The sequence below is a fragment of the Pleuronectes platessa genome, chromosome 16 (genome assembly GCF_947347685.1).
Source record: "Pleuronectes platessa chromosome 16, fPlePla1.1, whole genome shotgun sequence".
NCBI classification, from domain to species: Eukaryota; Metazoa; Chordata; class Actinopteri; order Pleuronectiformes; family Pleuronectidae; genus Pleuronectes; species Pleuronectes platessa.
This window is the reverse complement of record NC_070641.1, coordinates 9,821,289-9,843,003: the sequence shown is the minus strand read 5'-3', so window position 1 is coordinate 9,843,003 and position 21,715 is coordinate 9,821,289. Positions and strand designations below refer to the sequence as shown.

Here is a 21,715-nt window from a genome sequence, read left to right as displayed (position 1 = left end):
TGTATGAAGCTAAAAAATAACAGTTTACTTGCCAGTACTTTGACCTCAACCATTTTGAAAATGCAACCGTTGCGCCATTGAATCCAGTCATTGGTTTAGGTTGCACAACATGAATTTCCAACCCCTCACGTGCTTCCTGTCAAATGCTTCACCGTCTTCATTTGGCCGCAGATCACGTAGCTCTAACAGTATTTGTGTGACTGTGACAGACAAGAGAACAAACACACAAGGACATAAATGATCTGTAGTGGGTTGTGTTGTTGGAGAAAGAAACAGTGAGATGACATAGTTAGCGCGTTTTCATTGTAGACACTTGGAGAAAGAGAGGGGGGCGGGGCGGGGGGCAGATCTGAACCAATGACAGCGAGGTGGGTTTAAAGGCGTCGACAACACGCGGTGGCTCCACACTTCCTGGATGAAGATGGCGGATGAGAATGAGACAGCACCGATGCCGGAGGGAGAAGACGGAGAGGACCACGGTCACTGCAGCGACTGTGAAAATGAGGAGCACCACTCTGACGACGGGTAAGAGCTCGGGCTCGGTGCCGCGGCTGTGTGAGACGTGCCCCGCCGCAGCACCGACCTGCAAAGCGGCTGCAGAATGAAGGAGTCCGCAGGCGGTGAGGGAAAGACAGCCGGGGAACGGACACGTCCCGCCCACTTGTTGTCACCCAATTGGCTAGAATCGCCAGTCACTCACCAGTTCTTTGACACGATTGGCTGATGGCGCGTTTCTCTGGGCGTGTCTTAGCGGCGCTCTGCTCTGCTGTAGCCGCGATAGCTAGGCTCAGGATGGGGGTTGGAAAAACAAACCGCGCACCAAAGCGAGCATTTTGCCCCAAAACCCAACGTTTCCTGTCACTTTTGCGACTCGGGAGCAAATCTAGAACCGTTCCATGAAGTTGACAGCTCGTTGTGTTAACCACACATCGCTGCTGGCTGCCGGTAACTGATGCAAGTCATTGCAACCCCCGGCGAACAGCTAGCTAGGCGTTAGCTTGCGTGCTAGCCTAGCTGTCAAACCCCCCTATTGTCTATGCGTGGGTCTCGGTGCAGACTGGAGACAAATGCAAAGTGAAACGAGGACAAACCGCGTGTCGTTTCACTTTCTCCTGAAGGAGGTCTCACCTGTGCTAGTGTTGGGACATGGGCGATGTCTAGGTAGCGTTTTATACCCTGTGTAAACCCCGGATATGTGATCCCGAAGCAGCCGAGCTCTAAGTAGCTCCCACTGAACACAGGCTGTAATGAAAATCCTCCTTTTCCCTGCACAGGCTTCTGTAAATGTGTAACAAGCTGTGACACACACACGAGTCCAGGCCTGTAGATATTAAGGCGTGCCCTGATCGCTCCAAGTTTTCTATATTTCCTTATGGGGACAGAAAGAGCGGCTGTAGGACAAAAAGTACCAAACCTTTAAATGAACTAATATCTACCTGTGATTCCCCTCCACAAGTTATAATATTTCGTGTGTTCATGTGCAATGAAAAGTTTGGCAGGACAGTGAAGTTTTTTAATTGTATAGAATAATAATAATCACCAAGTTATACCAGGATCAGAAATAACAGATATTGATACCTTTTTTATTTTAATATTAGCCAAAGTAAGGCTAGTCATCCATGACGAACTATTCCAATATAATTTGTACTAATAGCAACACCACAAAAGTCCCAAACGTTTATGAGCATATTACTAATGCATTACGTAAGAGGGACGAGGTATAACACAGGATTGATCGACCTTTAGATTTTTCAGTCTCTGACCATAAAGAGGTTTAAAACTACAACCTTCACTCAGGATCAAAAGTCAGTCTTTAAACTTAATATTATAATAATCTATGACATCTATTGTGATAATTATCGATGTCACCTGAAATGTAATAAAAAAACTGTTTATATAATTTGTGGACATATTGCCCACCCCTAAGCCAATGTATTATCAGGTAAGGGTTATCTTTTTGCTGTGGTTGTATTATTTCTAAGCATCCCTGAATAGGTCTTATTTACCACAAATTTTCACAACAATTCTTTAAATTTGAAAATCAGATGGTTTTTAATGTACATAACACAATATCATAAAGTAAATTCTCCAGCCAGAAGTGCTGGTCGCACACACATTCACGTAACTGAGATGCAATTATTTGCAGGACTGCAAATACTGTTCATGTGCCCAGGATATGATCGAACATGCAAGACTTTATTTATCATGTGAATACTATGAGGATTGTTTCATTCAACCCAAAGGTCTCAAGGCCTGAAAAGGTCCAATTGTTCGGTTTAAGCAGTTATCCCTTCACTGCTGCAAAGGAAGCTCAATGAAGATGTTTATTATTAAAGTGACGCAATTGTGAGCTTCACTGTTGCTCTTTTTCAGCAACATATACAATCCCCCCCCACCAATTTACACACACACATAAACAAAGAGTTGTTCTGGCTGTTAACTGGCCCACTCTGTGGAAATGGAAGCCTGTGGAACAAACTATTCAATGTTTTGTTGTGCATTGTCCTAGTCACTCACTGACCTCGCGTACATGCATATGTACACACACGTAGAAGCCACGCACTCCTCTTCCAGAGGTCATGTGATGCACCATCTGCGCTAGTGTAACAGTTAAGGTCCAGAGCTGGCTCTCTCTGCTCTCCGATGCTAATGAGATTATCCTCTGTAAGTATCCAGTCTTTCTTGGGACAGAAGACAGATAGATGGGTGGGGGTGTATGGCTCCTTAGGTTTGAACTGATCAGGAAAGGGGGTTGTGACACACTGGTTGTGGGAAGGGGTCACAGGACCTATTTACTATGATTTAATCCCTCTGCTCAGCTACATACAGGTGAGGAAGAGGGATACAGTGCATATGTTTCTGGTACTATAACTTATGACTGCTTCACCACTTATTTGATTTGAATCATTTTTTCTTGCTGTTAGTTTGGTTGTTTCTGTACTTGTCCTAGAGCTACATCTGATTTCTGTCGAGCTAAAAAAAGTGTTGGCTCAGTGTAAAATTAGTTTTTCTCAAACTAAGCTGAAATTAATCCTCCTCAACAAACCGCAACTGTGTGTCACAACTGAAATAGGTTATTGTGTTTGAAATAGAGAGCAGTGGGAATCACTTTTTTAAAGTATTTTAATATCCAGGGTTGATTTATTTAGAGGTGAAAAAATGTAGTCCAGGTACAGAAAAGGAATCGGCTGTGTGTGAACATTTATTTGGCAAAGGATGGGTTTAAAAAACTAATTTCTTTAAATTAAAAAAATCTAAAATACGAGCCTTACATGTATGATGGCGTCAAAATGCAGACAGGTTTTCTATTTATTACCTAAGACTTAAAATTAGTGACCTCCTCTGGGATAACGTATGTTTTAGTTGATATAATCCTTAGAATATGGCTGATATTATGATATTAGTATTTCAATATAAAAATGAATGTGTTGCAGGCATTTTGTTTCCCAGGTAGAGATTTTGAAGATACCTTTTGACTGGAATGTGGTTTCCCCTCTTGAATGGAAGACTAATACAGACGTCTCCTATTTCTGTACCTTTTCAGTGAACGGGGCCTGGCTGACGACACTGGTGCCAAGAAGAAGAAAAAGAAGCAGAAAAAGAAGAAGAAATCTGGTCCCACAGAAGCAGCTCAGGACACCCTCTCTAAGGCATGAATTCCATAACTTCTTTTAAATGAAACCGCTCGCCACTCACTCAACAGAAAAGAATGGTTTATTTGCTGAGTTGGCCCTTGTAACTGTGTTTCAGTGTTTTTGCTTTGTATTAACTCCCCTTAACCTTCCAACAGGTGAATTCATTGCCAGCCGATAAGCTACAAGAGATTCAAAAGGCCATTGAACTGTTCTCTGTAGGCCACGGCCCTGCCAAAACCATGGAGGAGGCAACTCGGAGGAGTTACCAGTTCTGGGATACGCAACCTGTGCCCAAGCTAGGTATAACATTTGTCAATTCTTCACAAGTACTTAAAAAACATGTGGTATTCAAATGGCAGTTATCCAAGTTTCTGTGCTTCATGTCAGGAACTGTTCTGTTTTCCCTCAGGGGAGACGGTGACGTCTCACGGTTCCATTGAACCCGACAAAGACCACATTCGAGAGGAGCCTTACAGCCTCCCACAGGGCTTCAGCTGGGACACCCTCGACTTGGGCAGCTCTGCTGTGGTAAGAAAGTGGATAAACACACACACTCAAAGCAGGGAGGCACATGAGGAATTTCAAGACAATATTTCCTCTTTGCTTTATTTTGTTAGGGAACTAGTTTATTTTTTATTTTAGTGGTCTGATTGGGCCCTTCATTTAGTTTGCCTCTCCTCAGTTTTTTATGGAAGATTACAATAATGAAGTATGTCTGTTGTGTCAAAGTATTAGAAGGAAGGAGGAAAAAAGGATTAGAGGAAATTATGGTGAAGCTCGAGTGTACAAAAGAAAACTTAATGTGTAATTTTGCCAAATGCTGGTGAGATTTATGGGTAAGATTAAAAAAATCTACAGTTATATTTTCATTCAAAGGTTTAGCTTTGATTCTTTAACGTGCATCTATGTGTATGGTATAGTTTGTATAGTCAGAAATGTGCGAAAAGTTGAATAACAGATGCAGAAAGAGTTTTAGTATAACTGTTTCATAAAATAGTTAACATAATTATAGGTGTAATGAGAGGTTGTTTCCTTTTGTGTGCTTTGACTAAATATCAGATTTTGTTTTATTCTCTAAAACCAGCTCAAGGAACTTTACACCCTTCTCAATGAGAACTATGTGGAAGACGATGACAACATGTTCAGATTTGACTACTCCCCTGAGTTCCTGCTCTGGTAATTCTTTTCACATCTTTGATTTTTCCAATTTTACACTTGATGATGAACTTAAATTGAAATGTTCAGTGTCATGTGGAATATTAAACTCTTTATAATATTCTTTATGGCATTCCTTTTCCTTTTGTCCATTTTTATTTATCTATCTTTCTTTTTCAGGGCCCTGCGCCCCCCCGGCTGGTTGCCCCAGTGGCATTGTGGAGTGAGGGTTAACTCTAACCAGAAGCTGGTGGGCTTCATCAGTGCCATACCTGCCAATATCCGCATTTATGACATGTAAGCAAACAATAGGGCTGAATGAAAATGTTACCCTGTCAACATCGATCTCATTGTAATTGATCTCACATGCTGCATAAAATTAGGGGACGAAAGATTGACCTCATTTTATTTCACTCACATCTAAGCGACATGCATATTGTATTGAGGCTTGATAGGCCTTATTATCTTCAGTTAGATTATAAAAGTGGAAAGAAATGTGTAGGATTAGTTTTTTATTAACTGACAATATTAATAAACTGAGTTTTTTGCAGACCTGCTCATATAATTCTTTTTCTTCTGTTATAGAGAAAAGAAAATGGTTGAGATCAATTTCCTCTGTGTCCATAAGAAGCTTCGCGCCAAACGAGTTGCTCCGGTTCTAATCAGAGAGATCACCAGACGGGTCAACCTGCAGGGCATCTTTCAGGCAGTGTACACTGCTGGAGTGGTACTGCCCAAACCTGTGGGCACATGCAGGTGGGTCTGACACAGAAACACGCTTTAGTTTTCTTCTTTGACTGTGTCGGTACTTATTTGATTTCTTTGCACAGGTACTGGCATCGTTCTTTGAACCCCCGCAAGCTGATCGAGGTGAAGTTCTCCCACCTGAGCAGGAACATGACTATGCAGCGCACCATGAAGTTGTACCGCCTGTCTGACGTTAGTGGAAACGCACACACAATGTATCTATAAAATTATTTCTTTCATCCAGCATGCCTTTTAATCTCCTCGTCCATGTCTTCTCCTTCAGGCCCCTAAGACTTCGGGTCTGCGGCCAATGACCAAGAAGGATGTGCCATTGGTGCATCGTCTCCTCCATGAGTACCTGAGCCAGTTCAGCCTGGTGCCCGTTATGAGCCCGGACGAGGTGGAACACTGGCTTCTGCCCCAGGAGAACATTATCGACACTTACCTGGTGGAGGTAAAACACCTTGTCTTGTATTTAAATAATTCTGTTGTGTTTACTTCAGGAGTTTTTATTAAGTGTCTGTTGTTCTCTTGACAGAACGGTGGCAAAGTGACAGATTTCCTGAGTTTCTACACGCTGCCGTCTACCATCATGAACCACCCTGTGCACCGCAGTCTAAAAGCAGCATACTCCTTCTACAACGTGCACACCACCATCCCACTGCTTGACCTGATGTCTGATGCCCTCGTCCTGGCCAAATCGGTGCGTTCCTCTTCAATCGGTGCAATCGTTGTTCGTTTAAATGTGTATTGTCCAATAATGGGAACCAATGGAGTTTTTCCTCTCACCTCTTATTCAGAAAGGGTTCGATGTCTTCAATGCACTGGATCTAATGGAAAACAAGACTTTTCTGGAGAAGCTAAAGTTCGGCATCGGTGACGGGAATCTACAGTATTATCTGTACAATTGGAAGTGTCCAAGCATGGGGTCAGAAAAGGTAGACTTTTTCATAACCTCACCTCATCTGCAAGTGTTTACATGTCTGGAAAAAGGATAAAAATTGCTTCCCTCAAAAGCAGACGCTTTTGTCTAGTTAGTTCTACGCAGTAATGTGGGTTAGTTTTCAAATGCTTGTTTCAGATTTTTCAGGTTAGGATACACACAATAGTGAGGTTGTTTTGACACTGGCTTGTTACTGCAGCAGTCGGTAAACCTAATCTTTAACAAAACACTCACTACTATTCTATAGGGGTGGTAATCTCCCGATTCGATCAGAGGGCTACGAATCGATTATTAAATGATTATCGATGCATTGAAGAATTTTAATTCTAAACACTAGTTATTTTGATTATCCCTGACTATAGAGGTTACTATTATAACAAGCGTGCTGTGATTTACAAAATAATGTTTTCATTTCAAAGAACAGATTACAACAGTCTATAACAGTGGTCAGTTCTCTCCACATTGATTTGACATTCATTCAGTTTCGACTTGTGTGCTGCATCTTTAGCCGCTGTGTGATAATCCGTGGGAAGTACTTCTCTCGTTTGCATGTGTGTGTGTGCGCCATCTCTGTCACATCGCAAAAACTGATAACCATGTGTATTCAGTTATTAATCGATTGTGTTAAAATCATTAATCTGGATCTCTCCAGTCACTTAAACCCTGATGTCCTGGCTCTGCACGTCTTGTGTTGTGTATAACAGATGAACTACATACCAAAGCGAATCAATTACTACGTATTATGCAACATCACTAGCAAATGAGCATGGTGGAAAACATGAATCGATTAAGTTCTGTTTCTGCAGAAATGTTTCTGTCGTCTACATCCGTATCACGAGGCTTTGAAAATCAATTAATTTCCCCACCTCTACTATTCGGTACAATAGCATTGCCCTTTCATTGATTAATCCATCTGCTACTTATGCAGGTCCAGGCTGCAATCATTTCATTGATTATATTCAAGAATGGATTATAATAATAAACTACTCTGATGCTTGGAGAGCCCACTCCTCTGCCAAGCCTAACAACTTATCTTGCATGTTGTTAAAAGGGGGGAAAAAGGTCCTGGATCTGCAAATTATAATGGGTTATGTGTTGGGTCAAGCCCCCCCCCCCGCCTGGCATACTCCAACAAGGCCTACATGAAACCACATTTAAATTGACTTGATCAAATCTTTTATTTAAATTTGTACCAAATTGTGTACACTCATTAATATCAGTCCCCTAAACGTTTATTTTCTTCATCAAGAACCATGAATTATTCTCTGAGATATTAAAGAAAATGTAGAAAAACACCCTATCTGAACTATTTCCTGTGAAAAACAACTTCCTGCATCCACTAACAGTTCCGCACCACAACTGAGTGGGGTCTTTTCTTGGGCTGTTCTCCACCCCTCCACAAAATTCATTGGAAATTGTTTCATTATTTTTGCGTAATTCTGGTAACTAACAGAAAAAGTAAAGATTAAACTGCTCTCCTAACGGCTCCAACTTCCTCCTCAGGTCGGGTTGGTGCTGCAGTGACCTCCAGTTACGCCATAAACAAGTGTCACTGACGGGCCAGGAAATCGCACTGACCACCTGACAGATGGACTGATGATGACTTCCTGCTTTAGGAAAGGAAAACCCACCGCCCATTTTTACTTTTTGACCTTTTGAACTTTGACCTGCACTACCGCTGCCAGGCGTGGAGGCAGGAAGAGCCTATTCTTCCTCCTCCCTCAATCACATGGACCTTAAGCCATTGTAGTTACCATCGCAAACAACTGTATTACATCTGGAAGCTGTCTTGATTGCACCAAACATACAGACATACAAGAACAGTTTGCACAGATTTCTTTATACCAAACACTCACTGTTGGCTTACAAACCATACAATACTTGTAAATAATATCAAAACATCTCTGCATATTATGCCCTAACAAAATCGAAAGTTATGGATTTATTCCTAAATGTTGGAACTGCTTTTTGCAATTTGAATAAATCTGTCATCCTTTAGTTTTAGAGATAAACAAAATATTCCCAAATATCTCCAAGAGGAAGAAGCTCTAAAAGATGAGGTACTAAATACTAACAGTGGACACCAGTGGCCTGTACTTCCAAGCAATTTCAACGTACTACGCAGCTGGTTATCAACTGTCTCAGTTAACTTTGGGTTTTCTTATCCAGCTACATGCGCCGTTGTAGGAACTATAAATAAAGTTCTTAATATGATGTCATAAATGCTGAGCTCTGGAGGTAGTCAGTTTTAAGTCAAAGTGGCTTTCAACAAAGAGAAACATAAATGATAATCACAAAACTAGAATCTGAAAGGGTAGCATGATTTTTTTTTTTCCATTTTTAAATCAAGGTTAAGGATGTATTGTAAATAAGCTGAGGAGTTTTATTAATATGATTCCTGATTATTTTTTTCTCTTATCTGATGAATAAACTGTTTTGAGCATGTGACACCGATAGAAACATCAGTGATGAGAGAATGTTACTGCTGCCTAAAGTAGTGATGACATCAGTCTTACTGAAATGCTCATTTATTATAGTTAGAAATATTTAAGAGTGTGTGGTTCCTTTTTTTTTAATATATAATACATTAGACAGTTTTGTTTTTTTATTTATCAAGTTAGAATTATAAAGCAGAAGCATCAACACTGTCAGGAATCAATTGACCATTATTCACTTAAAATAATAATTGGGCTTTATTTATATATCGTGAAGCTTTCAGAAGCTCCGTTTTAAAACTACAGCGGACGCACGAAAAGTCTGGAACAGGTTGGCACTAAAGCATAAGGTACTACAGGGACTGAAAACCCAGAGTTAAACCTGACCCTCCCTCTTAAACCACAGATCCTGCTCCGTAGTACAGGCCCAAGAAAAGGGCTGTTAAGCTCATGCTTGACTTTTTTTTTTCTTCCATCAGTCATTATGGAGATGCCTGATTTGGTGTACGTCTTCTGGAGGTCGCCTCATCTGTATTAACTTTCATGAACCTCTCATCAAGCTTACTGCACTAACAGAAAGAGAAACAGACTAATCATAACAGACCAACTCAGTCAGAAGGGGGAAAAACTCCTTTAGGGTGAGGGTTGGACTGCCACAGAGGTTTAAAGCTTTTCAGTGGGGTTTACTCAACACGACTTGAATTATTTATGTTCCGGTTTCAATGTCCACCCTTACTAACGTAGAGTTTGACGTATATCCTGAAAAGTTAAGGGCTTAAAGGTCAAAATCAGAAACTGAAAGTGCTTTTTCTTTTCTGGATCTCATGATGCAGGTTTTTCTTGGGGGGGGCAATCTCACAGAAAGTCTTAAAAAATAATAAATTAAAATATAAAATAATATAGTACAAGACAACAAAACACCCACAAGAAAAAGTGAAGGAACCTGTGTTCTGGCTCCTTTAATGAAATCACATCTCTAATTTAAAGCTATTTATCAGGACTTTTTTAGAAAATTATAACAAATGTGCAGTTTTATTGACTCGCAGATGAAATATGAGCCTCACACAGCATAAAGATCCTCATGCTCAGTTCCCTGTCAGGTCAAATGGAAGGTTTCAGGAGGGTGGGTTTTGGAGCTGGGCCCGTGAACAGCCATCGTGGTGGTGGTGGTGGTGATGATGATGACTGGGGAGAAGCCCCTGCTTAAAGTAAGTGTTTCCTGTGTGAGTTGTTGGCTCTATTTGCAAACAGATGTAAAAAATAAATGAAAAATAAATTGGTCTCATGGTGTTGCAGGAAATGAATGTGAAGATGCAGGTGATTTTCTTTTCTTTTTGTTTTTTTTGAACAAAAAATAATAAAATCTAGAAGTTGCTGTGAGAGTGTTGTGTTTTTTTCTGAAGGTAAAGAAACAAATGATATGAAACACACCTTTAAGTCATGGCTGTAAGTTCAAAAACAGGTCCATGCTTGTTTTTTCAGGAAAACCTTGTGAGCTGACCCTGAGTGTGATCTCTGAGGTCAAGATAAGATTATCAAGCCTTGACTACATGAGCGGTGATAGACTTGTTAAATTTGTATATAAGTTGAGTTTCTGTCCTGTCTTTTAGAGCAATCTGTTCATATATCCATTCATTATCTGTACTGTTTATCTCTTCAGGGTCACAGGGAGCTGGAGCCAATCCCAGCTGACATCAGGTGAAAAAGAAAGGCAGGGACACCCTGGACAGGTCTCCAGAGTATCACAGGGCTGAGACACATGACAGACACATACTAGTGGTCGTCTGTGTACAAATACAATATAGTGTGCTCTAGTTTTAGGCACCGTTGCAACACTATAAGAAAAATATCTGATTGGTGCCAAATTCATCCTCTAATACTACTAGTACTGATGCTGCTTCCACCATTGTACATCATATTATCAAACGTTATTGACACATCTATCAATCTAATCTAGGCTATATAGTTATTAATCAATATTTATAATAGTATTAATATCTTAATAATTACATCCATACAACTGCATTGACGATGATAGTAATTGATGTACAATAATTACAGTAGGGTTTGACCCCTTCGGGATCATCATCATCACATTTATTTGTATTTTCAGTTTTGCATCTTTAGTAAATCATGAAAAAACTGTAACAACAATAACAATAGATAATAATATTAATGTTATTATTATGTTATTATTTATTTAAATCTTCAATATTCGTTTTTTGTATTTTCAGTTTTCCATCTACAGTCAATTATAAAAAACCGTTAAGGCGTTATACAAATAATAACAACAACAATAATAATAATAATACAAATGATTTTTTAAGTTATTTATCTCCTGTCACTTATGAACAGCTGTTTTTTTCCATCATCGTGGATTGGTCTAAACTGTCTGCGGCGCCCTACGGAAGGCTGTGATTGGTCCTCTCCCGTCGGCGTGCATCGGGACCTTAACGCGGAAGTGAGCAGTGGGTGCAGGCAGCAGTCAGTTTCCTCCTCTGTGAGTCTCTCCCCGGCACCATGTGGATCAGTGTGGCCTTAGTCTGCATCGCTTTGCTCGGACTCATATTAAAATATGTGTTCCGCAGCTCCGGACCCAACCCCTTCGAGAGGGACACCCGGGAACCGCTGAAACCGATGGTTCACGACAGGAAGGAGAAAAACAAAGTGCTGAAACAAGGTGAGTGAAAGGACCAATGTCGTCATTATAGACTGAGGTCCACCCATAGCCTATAGAGAAGGGTTCAGCTTCACTTTAAACTCTTAAACCTGAAATAAATTGAAACAATTCATGTCAGAAAGTAAAGTAACGTGGCTAAAGTAGCTGAAAAAGTTAGTTTAACATGTAGAACATAGTGAAGATATTGGCTCAATATTACCTAACAATGCAGGTCAAGTGTCAGTGTATGTGAGCTCTAACCTGTTTAACAACTGTCTGAAATCTTCCTATCTTTGCACTGAAATGAGTGGAGACACTTACTACCTTTGTTTGATGTCTTCTTTTCATCCACAAGCAAAAAGAAGCTCAACATTACAACTATATTAAAATAAAGTGAAAAATGAATCCAGTAGGTGCATTTTATTATTATCAAGAAAGAAAAATAACAAAGTTATAAATCTGCTCTAGCTTCTTAAAAGGGATGATTGTTTTTTTTCTTTTTTGAGTGTAGATATGGGCAGATTAAAGCACAGATATATCAATATACCATAGTATAATAAACTGCATGATACTTTTTACATTATTATGTTCCGAATTTATTGATGTAAAATTATCACATTTCAAATAAGGGGGAGTAACCTAAGACAACCAAAAATATTATTAGTAGTAATCATGTTATTCTTAATTATAGCTGATCAAAACTACATTTCGTTAAATTTGATCTTGTAGTTTCAATTTGATCAGCTGTTGAGAATCTCAAAGGTTAGGTCAAATGTGCATTAAGGCATTTTTTTAACTCTGCAGTAAACATGTATTCTATAGATTTACTTTTGTTCTGCCCTTTGTGGCACAGTCAAGCTCTTGTTTGAATGTTTTGTTGCCTTTCCCTCAGGTTTTGTGGCCAATAAAATCCCTGACAACCTGGATGCCATCATCATCGGCAGTGGGATCGGTGGGCTCGGACTGGGGGTGCTGCTGGCCAAAGTTGGAAAGAAAGTCCTGGTTCTGGAGCAGCACGATCGGGCCGGAGGATGCTGTCACACGTTCACTGAGAAAGGCTTTGAATTTGATGTTGGTGAGAAAATGTGTCTTGTCCCTTTAGAGTATTTTCTATATCTTTCATAGATATGTCACATCTAAAAGAAAATGCTGCTGCTGTCAGGCTCTGGACTACAGAACTTTACATCCTGAGAATCAACCATTCTATTCTCCAAAAACTCAGCTTTGTCCTTATCTGTCCTGCTCAGGAATCCACTACATCGGTGACTTGCAGGAACACAAGCCTTTCCGCTGCATGCTGGACCAAATCACCAACGGACAGCTACAGTGGGAGCCTCTGGAGAATCCGTTTGACCAAGTTGTTCTGGGACCGCCAGAAAACCGCCGCCGGTATCCCATCTACAGCGGCAGGACCCGCTTCCCTGAGGAGCTGAAGAAGTGCTTCCCTGGAGAGGAGAAGGCCATCGACGAGTATTTGAAGCTAGCGAAGGTAGGACGTTGTAACTTTACTGGCTGTTGTAACTTGTAACTTTACTGGCTATAAAGTTTCTTAATTTATGGTGGCTGTACTTTGCAACTTCAATTCAAACACTTGTAATCGCTTTGATAAACGATCTTGTAAGTGCGTTTTTAATGTACTAAAGATATTCTGCAATGATCCGGACTCTCATTTTCTTATATGAGCTTCACCCTAGTTGCAAATGCCTTTTCTCCCACTGTAAAAATAACTGCACTTAATTACACAAGGAGGTCATTATCCAGATTTCTCTCAATGGTGTCACTGATATTCCTTAAAGACTCAAGGGTAAGTAAGCCAAAAGTTATAGTAATAAGTGAGGTCTACTTTAAGCTGTCGTATAGTTTTACATAATTGTATCCAGACTGCATCAGAATTTTGCTTTGACACGTACATAAAGTGATGCAAGTCTCCTTATCTGTGTGGAGCCACTTCACTGGATCTATTCATTTTAATTGTCAGCATATTGTTTATCTCTGTTTAAGTGCTCAAAGATTAAAGTGCTCAAAGATAAAAGAGCTCTAAGGTGGCCCTTAGAGCTCAATGCACTGCAGCTTAAGAAATCCCATGCAAAAGAAAACCTCTTCATCAATTTGCACGACCACCACGACCAAATCCCAACAACACCATCAAATACTTGCAGCATGACCAAATACTCAAAAAACCACCAAGTACACCCAACCGAACACAAGTGTTTCCAGGGGGCTCTAAAAAGGGATGAAAATGCCTGGGACACGCTTGTTGTTGCCATGACTTTTGGCTGATAAAGTTAATGATTGAAGTTGGCAATCCCTCTTGGCCTCGTAGTTATTATTAGCCTGCCAGTTCAAGTAATCTGATGAAAATACACTAGGTTAACAGCGTATATCTGCAGAAAGATCTTAATCAATCCATCACTGAAAGAAAATCCCATTGTTTCTTAAACATGAAGGCATCATTTATAATAGATGAGATACGTTCTCACCCCAGAAATCTATAGTTTTAATACGCTACTGATTTCCTTATTTGCTTGTTCATTCTCTTGTGAAAGATGCATCCTGACTCGGGCAATGTTTAACTTTTTCCCTCCTGAAACCAACAGAACATTTATCGAGGACAAACACTGCACATATTCAGCGTTGATTTACAAATGTTAGAGTGATAAAGCCATTCTGTTCAGGCTCATTACGGAAACAAACTGCTTTGATTACTCTCATATCTCTCAGGCGTCTTTCTTCCGAATTTGTTGTATCTCATCAGTGTGTCATTGTGTGTTTTTCTGCAGAAAGCCGGGCGGGGCATTTGGCTCCTGGCTGTACTGAAGCTCTGCCCCGTTCCCTTGGCTAAGTTCCTGGTCTACAGCGGCCTGGCCAAACGTCTGTCTTTCTTCTTCAAAATGGCCCCACGCAGCCTGACGGAAGTGGTCAATGAACTGACCGAGAACAAAGACCTCCGGGCGGTTTTCGCATACATCTTCGGCACCTACGGTAGGCCAGGGCCAGGCGGGACACCTGAGGTTCTAACGTGGTCGTCTCTTTTCTTTACTGCTGTTCACACTTTTTGTTTCCTTCTCTGATCTGCAGGTAACATGCCTAAAGATGCCAGTTTTTCTATGCACAGCTTACTGGTCACTCACTACCTGAATGGGGCCTGGTACCCTAAAGGTGGAGCAAGTGAAATCGGCTACCACATGATCCCCATCATTGAGAAGGCTGGTGGTGCCGTGCTAGTCCGAGCTCCAGTTAACCGTATCTTGTTCAATGATGCCAAGGAAGCTTATGGTGGGTGTGGTTCTTAACACACAGTCGCAGCATGTTGCTCCCACAGAAGATTCACTGTGTCTGCTCTTTTTCCTTTTAGGTGTGACCGTGATGAAAGGTCAGGAGGAAATCCACATCCATGCCCCCATGGTCATCTCCAATGCTGGAATCTTCAACACCTACGAGAAGCTGCTGCCTAAAGAGCTCCAGGCCATGCCAGGTTCGGAAGGAAAAGAGCTCCATTCAAAACTTTTCCTTTCATTCAATCGCTAAATGATTCATTTGTGAAATTATATTTATATAACTTCCTTCCTTTATATTGTTTGCCTCAGTGCTGGTAACAGCCAGTGGCCAGAGGTATTATTTTTTGGCCTCTTGATCTATCTTAATCTCAAGTCTGCCAGTTTAGAATTTCCTCAAATCATGACCAGTTGTCACATGGACTAGATTAATTCACAGTGATCTCATCTCATATTATTGTGAATGCAAAATGTCAGGAACACCTGAAGGGACTGAAACGGCAGGGCAGTAATTCTAGTTTTACACATGGCCTTGATTGAAAAGAAGATTTTATACGTGACAGATTTGAATAAATCAAGTTATATGGTGAATTAGTAACTTGACCTTTGGACTAAGATCCTCTTTTACCATAAGAAATTGGTGTCTGTTACTTTTAGACTGACTGATTGTTTCAACACGAAAGGAAATCATGTATTAATGAGGTCAATGGGCAAATTACACATTACTTGAACGTGTTTCTGTAACATTGTCCTACTTGTGCGTTGCAGCCATTCAGAAGCAGCTCAGTATGATGAAGAATGGTGAAGGAGGCCTGAGTATTTTTCTGGGTCTGACTGGAACCAAAGAGGAGCTGGGCCTGAAGGCAGACAACTACTGGATCTTTGCTGAGAACAACTTTGACGAACTGTATATTGTGTTGAATCTCGCATGTGTTGCCTGTTAAAAATATTGGAATTTACGATCAATTTAAATCATTTTTAGTTTAATATTTTAATTGAAGAGATTTGAAGTATTTTATCTGATTCACCTATTTTGTGTCAGTGGGAACTTATACTGAGTTGTATCATCTGTTTTCATTGACAGGGTGGAGAGCTATATGAATGGAAAGAGGGAAGAATCAGCCAAAAAAGTACCCCTGCTGTTCGTCGCCTCTCCATCAGCTAAGGATTCAACCTGGGAGGAAAGATCGCCAGGTAATCAAACATGAGATGCAGCATGGGAATACACTAATAAGTTATATTTTGACAAAGCATCACTTTTGCTATATTTACCTCTGGCATCCAGACACCTCTGAAGTTTCCGACCAGCAAATGGTAATGTGATACGTGTTTTCAGGCCTGTTAGTTAATGCATGCATTTCTCTGGATAATCCAGAACCAGGGGGTCTAGAATGTGGGAGAACAGTTTTCTGTATCGTCATATATATTAATTATATTTAACTTTTTCTTCTCACATTAGGCAAATCCACCCTGAGTCTGGTCAGCTTTGCCAACTATGAGTGGTTTGAGGAGTGGAAGGACAACAAAGTGTCCAACAGAGGGGGGGACTACAAAGAGCTGAAACAGGTTTTCATCGACTCTATTGTGGAGGTGGTCATGGACGTCTTCCCAAAGATAACCAGAGACAAGGTAAACACTCAGATGCATACAGTTGTAGATTCATCCTGTGTTGTGGTCAGTCACTGTGTTTATGGCGGATTAATCCAAAAGGACCAAATGGCTTGTGTGTTCTTGCAGCTTTTTGCTTGGGCACAACTGTATGTGTATGCAAGTTCTCAGTGTTTACATGCTTTGGATATTATGTTATATCACAGAGCACCCAGGCTACCTACTTCTATGTGAATCCAGTCATCAAAAATGCATAAACTTTATTTCCCCAACTATTTTTCATTCTTCCCTGAGCTCAGTAAAAGAGCTTATACCGTGTGTCCTGAAATCTTCTGCAGCGAGATGTAAAACTGCAAAATTAGTTAGAATTAGAATTTTAAATCATTGCTGTAGGAACTAGCTGCCAGTGATATGGATATTTTAGAAGGTAGTGTGTTAATGAATTAAATGATAGAATTAAAATAGTGTAATTTATTATATGGTGTTAGAAAACTCAATTTTTTGCTGTACCATCTTCAGTTGTTTCTTGGATGCAACGTTTTATACAATTATAAGCTTAATTTTAATCTATGATGCTTTCTGATTAAATGAAAAAAATCCTCAAATGTGTTTTTGTGTAGATTGAGTTTGTCGATGCTGGAACACCCATCACAAACACACACTACATTGGAGCTCCCAAAGGGGAAATCTACGGAGCAGATCACGGCATGGGCCGCTTCAGCCCTGAACTCAGCTTTACAGTGAGACCTCAGACTCCACTGAAGAACCTCTATCTGACAGGTCAGTTTGTCTCCAGCACACAGCGTGAAAACATCCAGAGCCAAGTTAATGCCTTCACTCAAAACTGTGTTAGGCTGCCTACATTTCCTGACAGGTTGAAACAGTATGAATTTGGTACATTTCATGTTTTGTGTATTTCAGGCCAGGATGTGTTCCTGTGTGGCTTTGCGGGTGCTCTCGCCGGAGCTCTCACCTGCGGCTCGGTCATTCTCAAACGCAACCTGCATCTGGATGCTATCAACCTGGCAAAGAAAACCAAAGCTATGAACAGCAAACCCAAAGAGGACTAACTACCTGTCGACATTCAGCTGACTGATCGTTATATACTGAAACTAACCAGTGACTGATTGCACAACAAACTCACAAAAATCTGTGTGAGGAGTTTTTGAGTGCCCCAGCGCAAGGTGCTAAAACTCATGACACATGCTTTACTTTGTAATATGCACTTATTCAGCTTTGTTAAGCGAGTGGGATGTTTCATGTTTGAATAACGGTTATTGCGCTTCTAGCACTTAAAGAATTCTAATAACCTCATGCAAATACTTTTGTATCATTCACCGTGTTGAAGTTCATACACACATTTGTCGTGTAGTGTTTGAATTTCTTGTTCTGTGTCCAACCATGCCTCTTTATATTGATTTGCAGTCTGTAACAAATTTACAAAGATGACTCCCCATTTGATAATAAACAACGCTTTGGATGCCATTGAGTATCTGGTGTTCTGTGTCTATTTATCTCAATACTCTCTTGACAGGAAATCTGTATTTATTTTCTTACTGTATTAGTTGATGATCCACCCTTTACACTGTGTCCACCAATTCAATCAATACTTTTACCATGGCAGAAGATGTTGTATATGTCTGTTGGTTTGCAGGATTATGCTTAATCTAGAGGACAGATTCATAGAATGGAAGGATATGGTGAGGGTCAGGGAAGAACCCATTACATTTTGGTGTGGATCCAGTTCAGGGGGCATATCTAGGATTAGTTTTTTCACTTTCTTTAACATTGTCGGTGTTTTTCAACATTTTCGTCAGTTTCAAAGTGAATAATTTGTATATCTTGATGAAACGATCTGTCATGTTTCGGAGAGTATTTATGAAATTCGGTGCAGATCCTAATAAAAATCTTGAGCAGGTATGCCGGGATAACGGCCCACGGACTGTAAGTCACATCTGGCCCGCGGGTGATAAGGGGAGAATATGTTTTTATTTTATTTTGTTTCAATTTTCGGTGGAATCCGTCAGTTGGTCTGTTGCTGCTGCCCGCCTCAGCTGCAGCAGCGCCGGTAGTGCTGATCGAGATGTCGTTACTAGCTAAGTACACTGTGTTGAATAAGTACTGAGATGTCCTGAGGGTCAGTGAATAGGTCGGGGTGGGACATGTGACAGTTCTTGACCAATGGCTGTGGGGTTGTGTGGGATGACAGGCTCTCATGGCTGGTTTGTAGGCGGGTCAGGGGTGAATGAGGAAGTGGAGGGAGAAGAAGAGTGTTAATGTTAGGAGTGAAGAGACGACGCCCGGACATCTGAATGATGTTATGGAAATAGAGACTGCCCAGAAACTGTCCCCCGATATGGACAAGCTGGTGAAAGTTAAAAGGTGTCTGGCTTCGACAAGTAGCTGAAGTAGGCTGGTCTCCCCATTTATCATAATCCAGTGTGATATGGGTGGGAGGGAATAAAAGGGTTTGGGGTTGACTGATAGCCAGGTTAGTGCCATATAGGCATATGGGTGTGTGGAAATATGGGTTGGGGTTGACTGGTAATGACTGGCAAAGTTAATGTGCCTCATCTGTTGTTGAGCCAATTCAATTTTTTAGATAGCTCATATTTGACCATTTTTTCAAGAAACTTTTTGTTTTACTAATTCCTACTGGATATTCAATCACATGGCCTATTGTTGGACTACTTTATTCTGGCGCTTACTCTCTGTGACTCATTTAGGACTACTGGCCTTCTTTTAATTGGCCTAATTATGCATTGACGTGTTTTCATGTGCAAGCCTTCAATAAATATAAAAGTAATTAACAGTTTACACTTGTGTTATTTCAAGGAAATGTGTTTTGTTGGCACCTAGTCTATTTTGTCGCATTTCTAATTTATAAATGTAGGCTACTTGCATGGATAGGAAAATGTTACGTTTTTAGAGGGTAACTGTCTCCTGCTTTAGGCTAAGTAATTGTAGGCCTCATTATGAGGCTATTTTGGTGCCAATGCAATTTCTTATTGATGTGTAGGCCTTCATGAATAATTTCATATAGTCTGCCTATCCATGTGTTGAGTCAATGTTTGGCCTTTTGAGTCCAAAAGTGTAATCCGGCCCCCTGAGGTCTCGCTTGAAAAAAATTTGGGCCCCTGTCCAATTTCACCCAGACATCCCTGCTCTAGAGTAACATCGAGGTCACATGAATCCCACCTGTATCAGTTTTTCTGAACGTAGCCTGAGTTTGCAGGATTACTCAAAAACTACTGGACGGATTTCCATGAAACTTGGTGTAAGGATGTGGGTAAAGAAAGAAGCATTGAACTTTGGTGCAGGTCTGGATCTGGGGATGGATCCAAGAATTCTTCCTCTTTTCCTTTAACATGGTGAGATAGGATGTGTTTCACTGATTTCTTAGAGAATAATTCATGGATCTTGAGAAAGAAAATCTGAGAAGATTAAGGGACTGATGTTTATGAGATTGCTGCAGATCCTCTACTGAGTGACACTCTGGTTTCAGATACGAGGCCGAGCATCCTAACATCACAAACTGCAGCGTACACATGTAATAACTCTTATTATTGAAGTATTCTCATGTACATGTTTATTTTTCATAATTGAGATAGATATCAACTAACCAGCATCTGGAATCAAGGAACAAAAAGGGAAAAGAAGTCATTGTTATGTAGGGGGGGTTTAGGAAGGGGTTAAAGGGTCAGGGAGTGGGGGGAGTCAGGATGAGGAGGTGCTTGAGGTAGAGGAAAGATGAGAAAGGATATTAGGACGAGCTCCGGCGTTTAAAATTAAAACATGTAAACATGTTCCCAACTTCTTCTTCTTCTCTCTCCTCCTTCTCCTTCTTCTCTCTCTTCTTTAGTTTTTTCCTCTCCTCCTTATCCTTCTTCTCTCTCTCCTGTTGATCTTTTTTTTCCTGCTTCTTCTTCACCTTCTTCTCCTTCTCGACCTTCTCTCTGTACTCATTGGTCATCATGGCGAGTCTCTGAAAAGACAGAGACAACATAAGTGTCAGCATTTTCTTCTTCAAAGTCTGAACATGTAACAAATCAATCCGTCTATTCAAATCTCAAATGATCTGATGTAACGTACCTGAAGCTCAATGTTCTGCAGAATCAGGAGTTTGAGTTCTTCATCCATTTTTCTCTCTTTTTCCACTGAGTCCTGCTGCTCAGCAGACAACTTCTCCTCTGCCTCCCTGATCTGGTTCATCAGATCCTCTTTCTTCTCCTCATAGTTCTCCTGCAGATCGTCAAATTTCGCCTTCCACTTGTCTTCCACTAACACCTTGTCCAGGTCCTTGAGCTGAAGATCAGCCCTCAGGGAAAAGTTTTGTTCCTCCTTCACATTTATCGTCGCTTTTAGTTCTTCGAGCTTCTTCTCCAACTCTTGCTTTCTAGCTGTTGCTTTGTCCACAGACTTCTCAATCTTGAACAAGTCCTCTCCGGGAAAAAGTATCTGAGAGACACTAGAGGATATCTGCTCCCTCAGAGTTGCGTGCATAGCAGGTAGCTGTTTCTTCAGAGAACGTCTGTCTGCAGCTAGATCAGCCAGAATAGCTTTCTTTGCCACCTGCTCCTTCATAACTGTGTTCGCAGCATCCAGCTTCTTCTTCAATGCAATGTCTTCTTCCACCAGAGCAACGTTATGATTCTTCAGAGAACGTCTGTCTGCAGCTAGATCAGCCAGAATAGCTTTCTTTGCCACCTGCTCCTTCATAACTGTGTTTGCAGCATCCAGCTTCTTCTTCAATACACTGTTTTCTTCCACCAGAGCAACGTTATGATTCTTCAGAGCATGTCCCTCTGCAGCTAGATCAGCCAGAATAGCTTTCTTTGCCACCTGCTCCTTCATAACTGTGTTTGCAGCATCCAGCTTCTTCTTCAATACACTGTTTTCTTCCACCAGAGCAACGTTATGATTCTTCAGAGCATGTCCCTCTGCAGCTAGAGCAGCCAGAATAGCTTTTTCTGCCACATGCTCCTTTAAAAGTGTGTTCGCAGCATCCTGCTTCTTCTTCAGTGCAATATTTTCTTCCACCAGAGCAACGTTATGATTCTTCAGAGCATGTCCCTCTGCAGTTAGAACAGCCAGAATAGCTTTCTCTGCCACATGATCCTTTATAAGTGTGTTGGCAGCCTCCAGCTTCTTCTTCAATGCAATGTTTTCTTCCACCAGAGCAACGTTATAAACAGCATGCTTCTTCAGAGCAGTGTTTTCTGCCACCTGCTCCAACACAGCTTTGTTTGCAGCTTGCA

At 40.8% G+C, this 21,715-nt stretch overlaps 2 protein-coding genes across 2 annotated transcripts; both read left to right on the top strand.

Moving 5' to 3' along the window:
* Nucleotides 1-365: 365 nt before the first annotated feature.
* nmt1a (N-myristoyltransferase 1a) lies at nt 366-10,295 on the top strand. Its single transcript, XM_053444155.1, has 12 exons — nt 366-525; nt 3,545-3,650; nt 3,791-3,935; nt 4,045-4,163; nt 4,720-4,811; nt 4,971-5,087; nt 5,376-5,546; nt 5,621-5,729; nt 5,821-5,991; nt 6,076-6,240; nt 6,338-6,475; nt 7,984-10,295. The coding sequence occupies exons 1-12, from the start codon at nt 416-418 to the stop codon at nt 8,002-8,004; spliced, it is 1,464 nt and encodes a 487-aa protein (XP_053300130.1). The 5' UTR covers nt 366-415; the 3' UTR covers nt 8,005-10,295.
* A 1,069-nt stretch (nt 10,296-11,364) lies between these two features.
* On the top strand, nt 11,365-17,947 carry retsat.2 (retinol saturase, tandem duplicate 2). The gene is made up of 11 exons (XM_053444154.1): nt 11,365-11,595; nt 12,467-12,649; nt 12,822-13,063; nt 14,355-14,556; nt 14,653-14,850; nt 14,930-15,049; nt 15,618-15,756; nt 15,934-16,043; nt 16,309-16,478; nt 17,078-17,237; nt 17,379-17,947. The coding sequence occupies exons 1-11, from the start codon at nt 11,436-11,438 to the stop codon at nt 17,525-17,527; spliced, it is 1,833 nt and encodes a 610-aa protein (XP_053300129.1). The 5' UTR covers nt 11,365-11,435; the 3' UTR covers nt 17,528-17,947.
* Nucleotides 17,948-21,715: the final 3,768 nt, after the last annotated feature.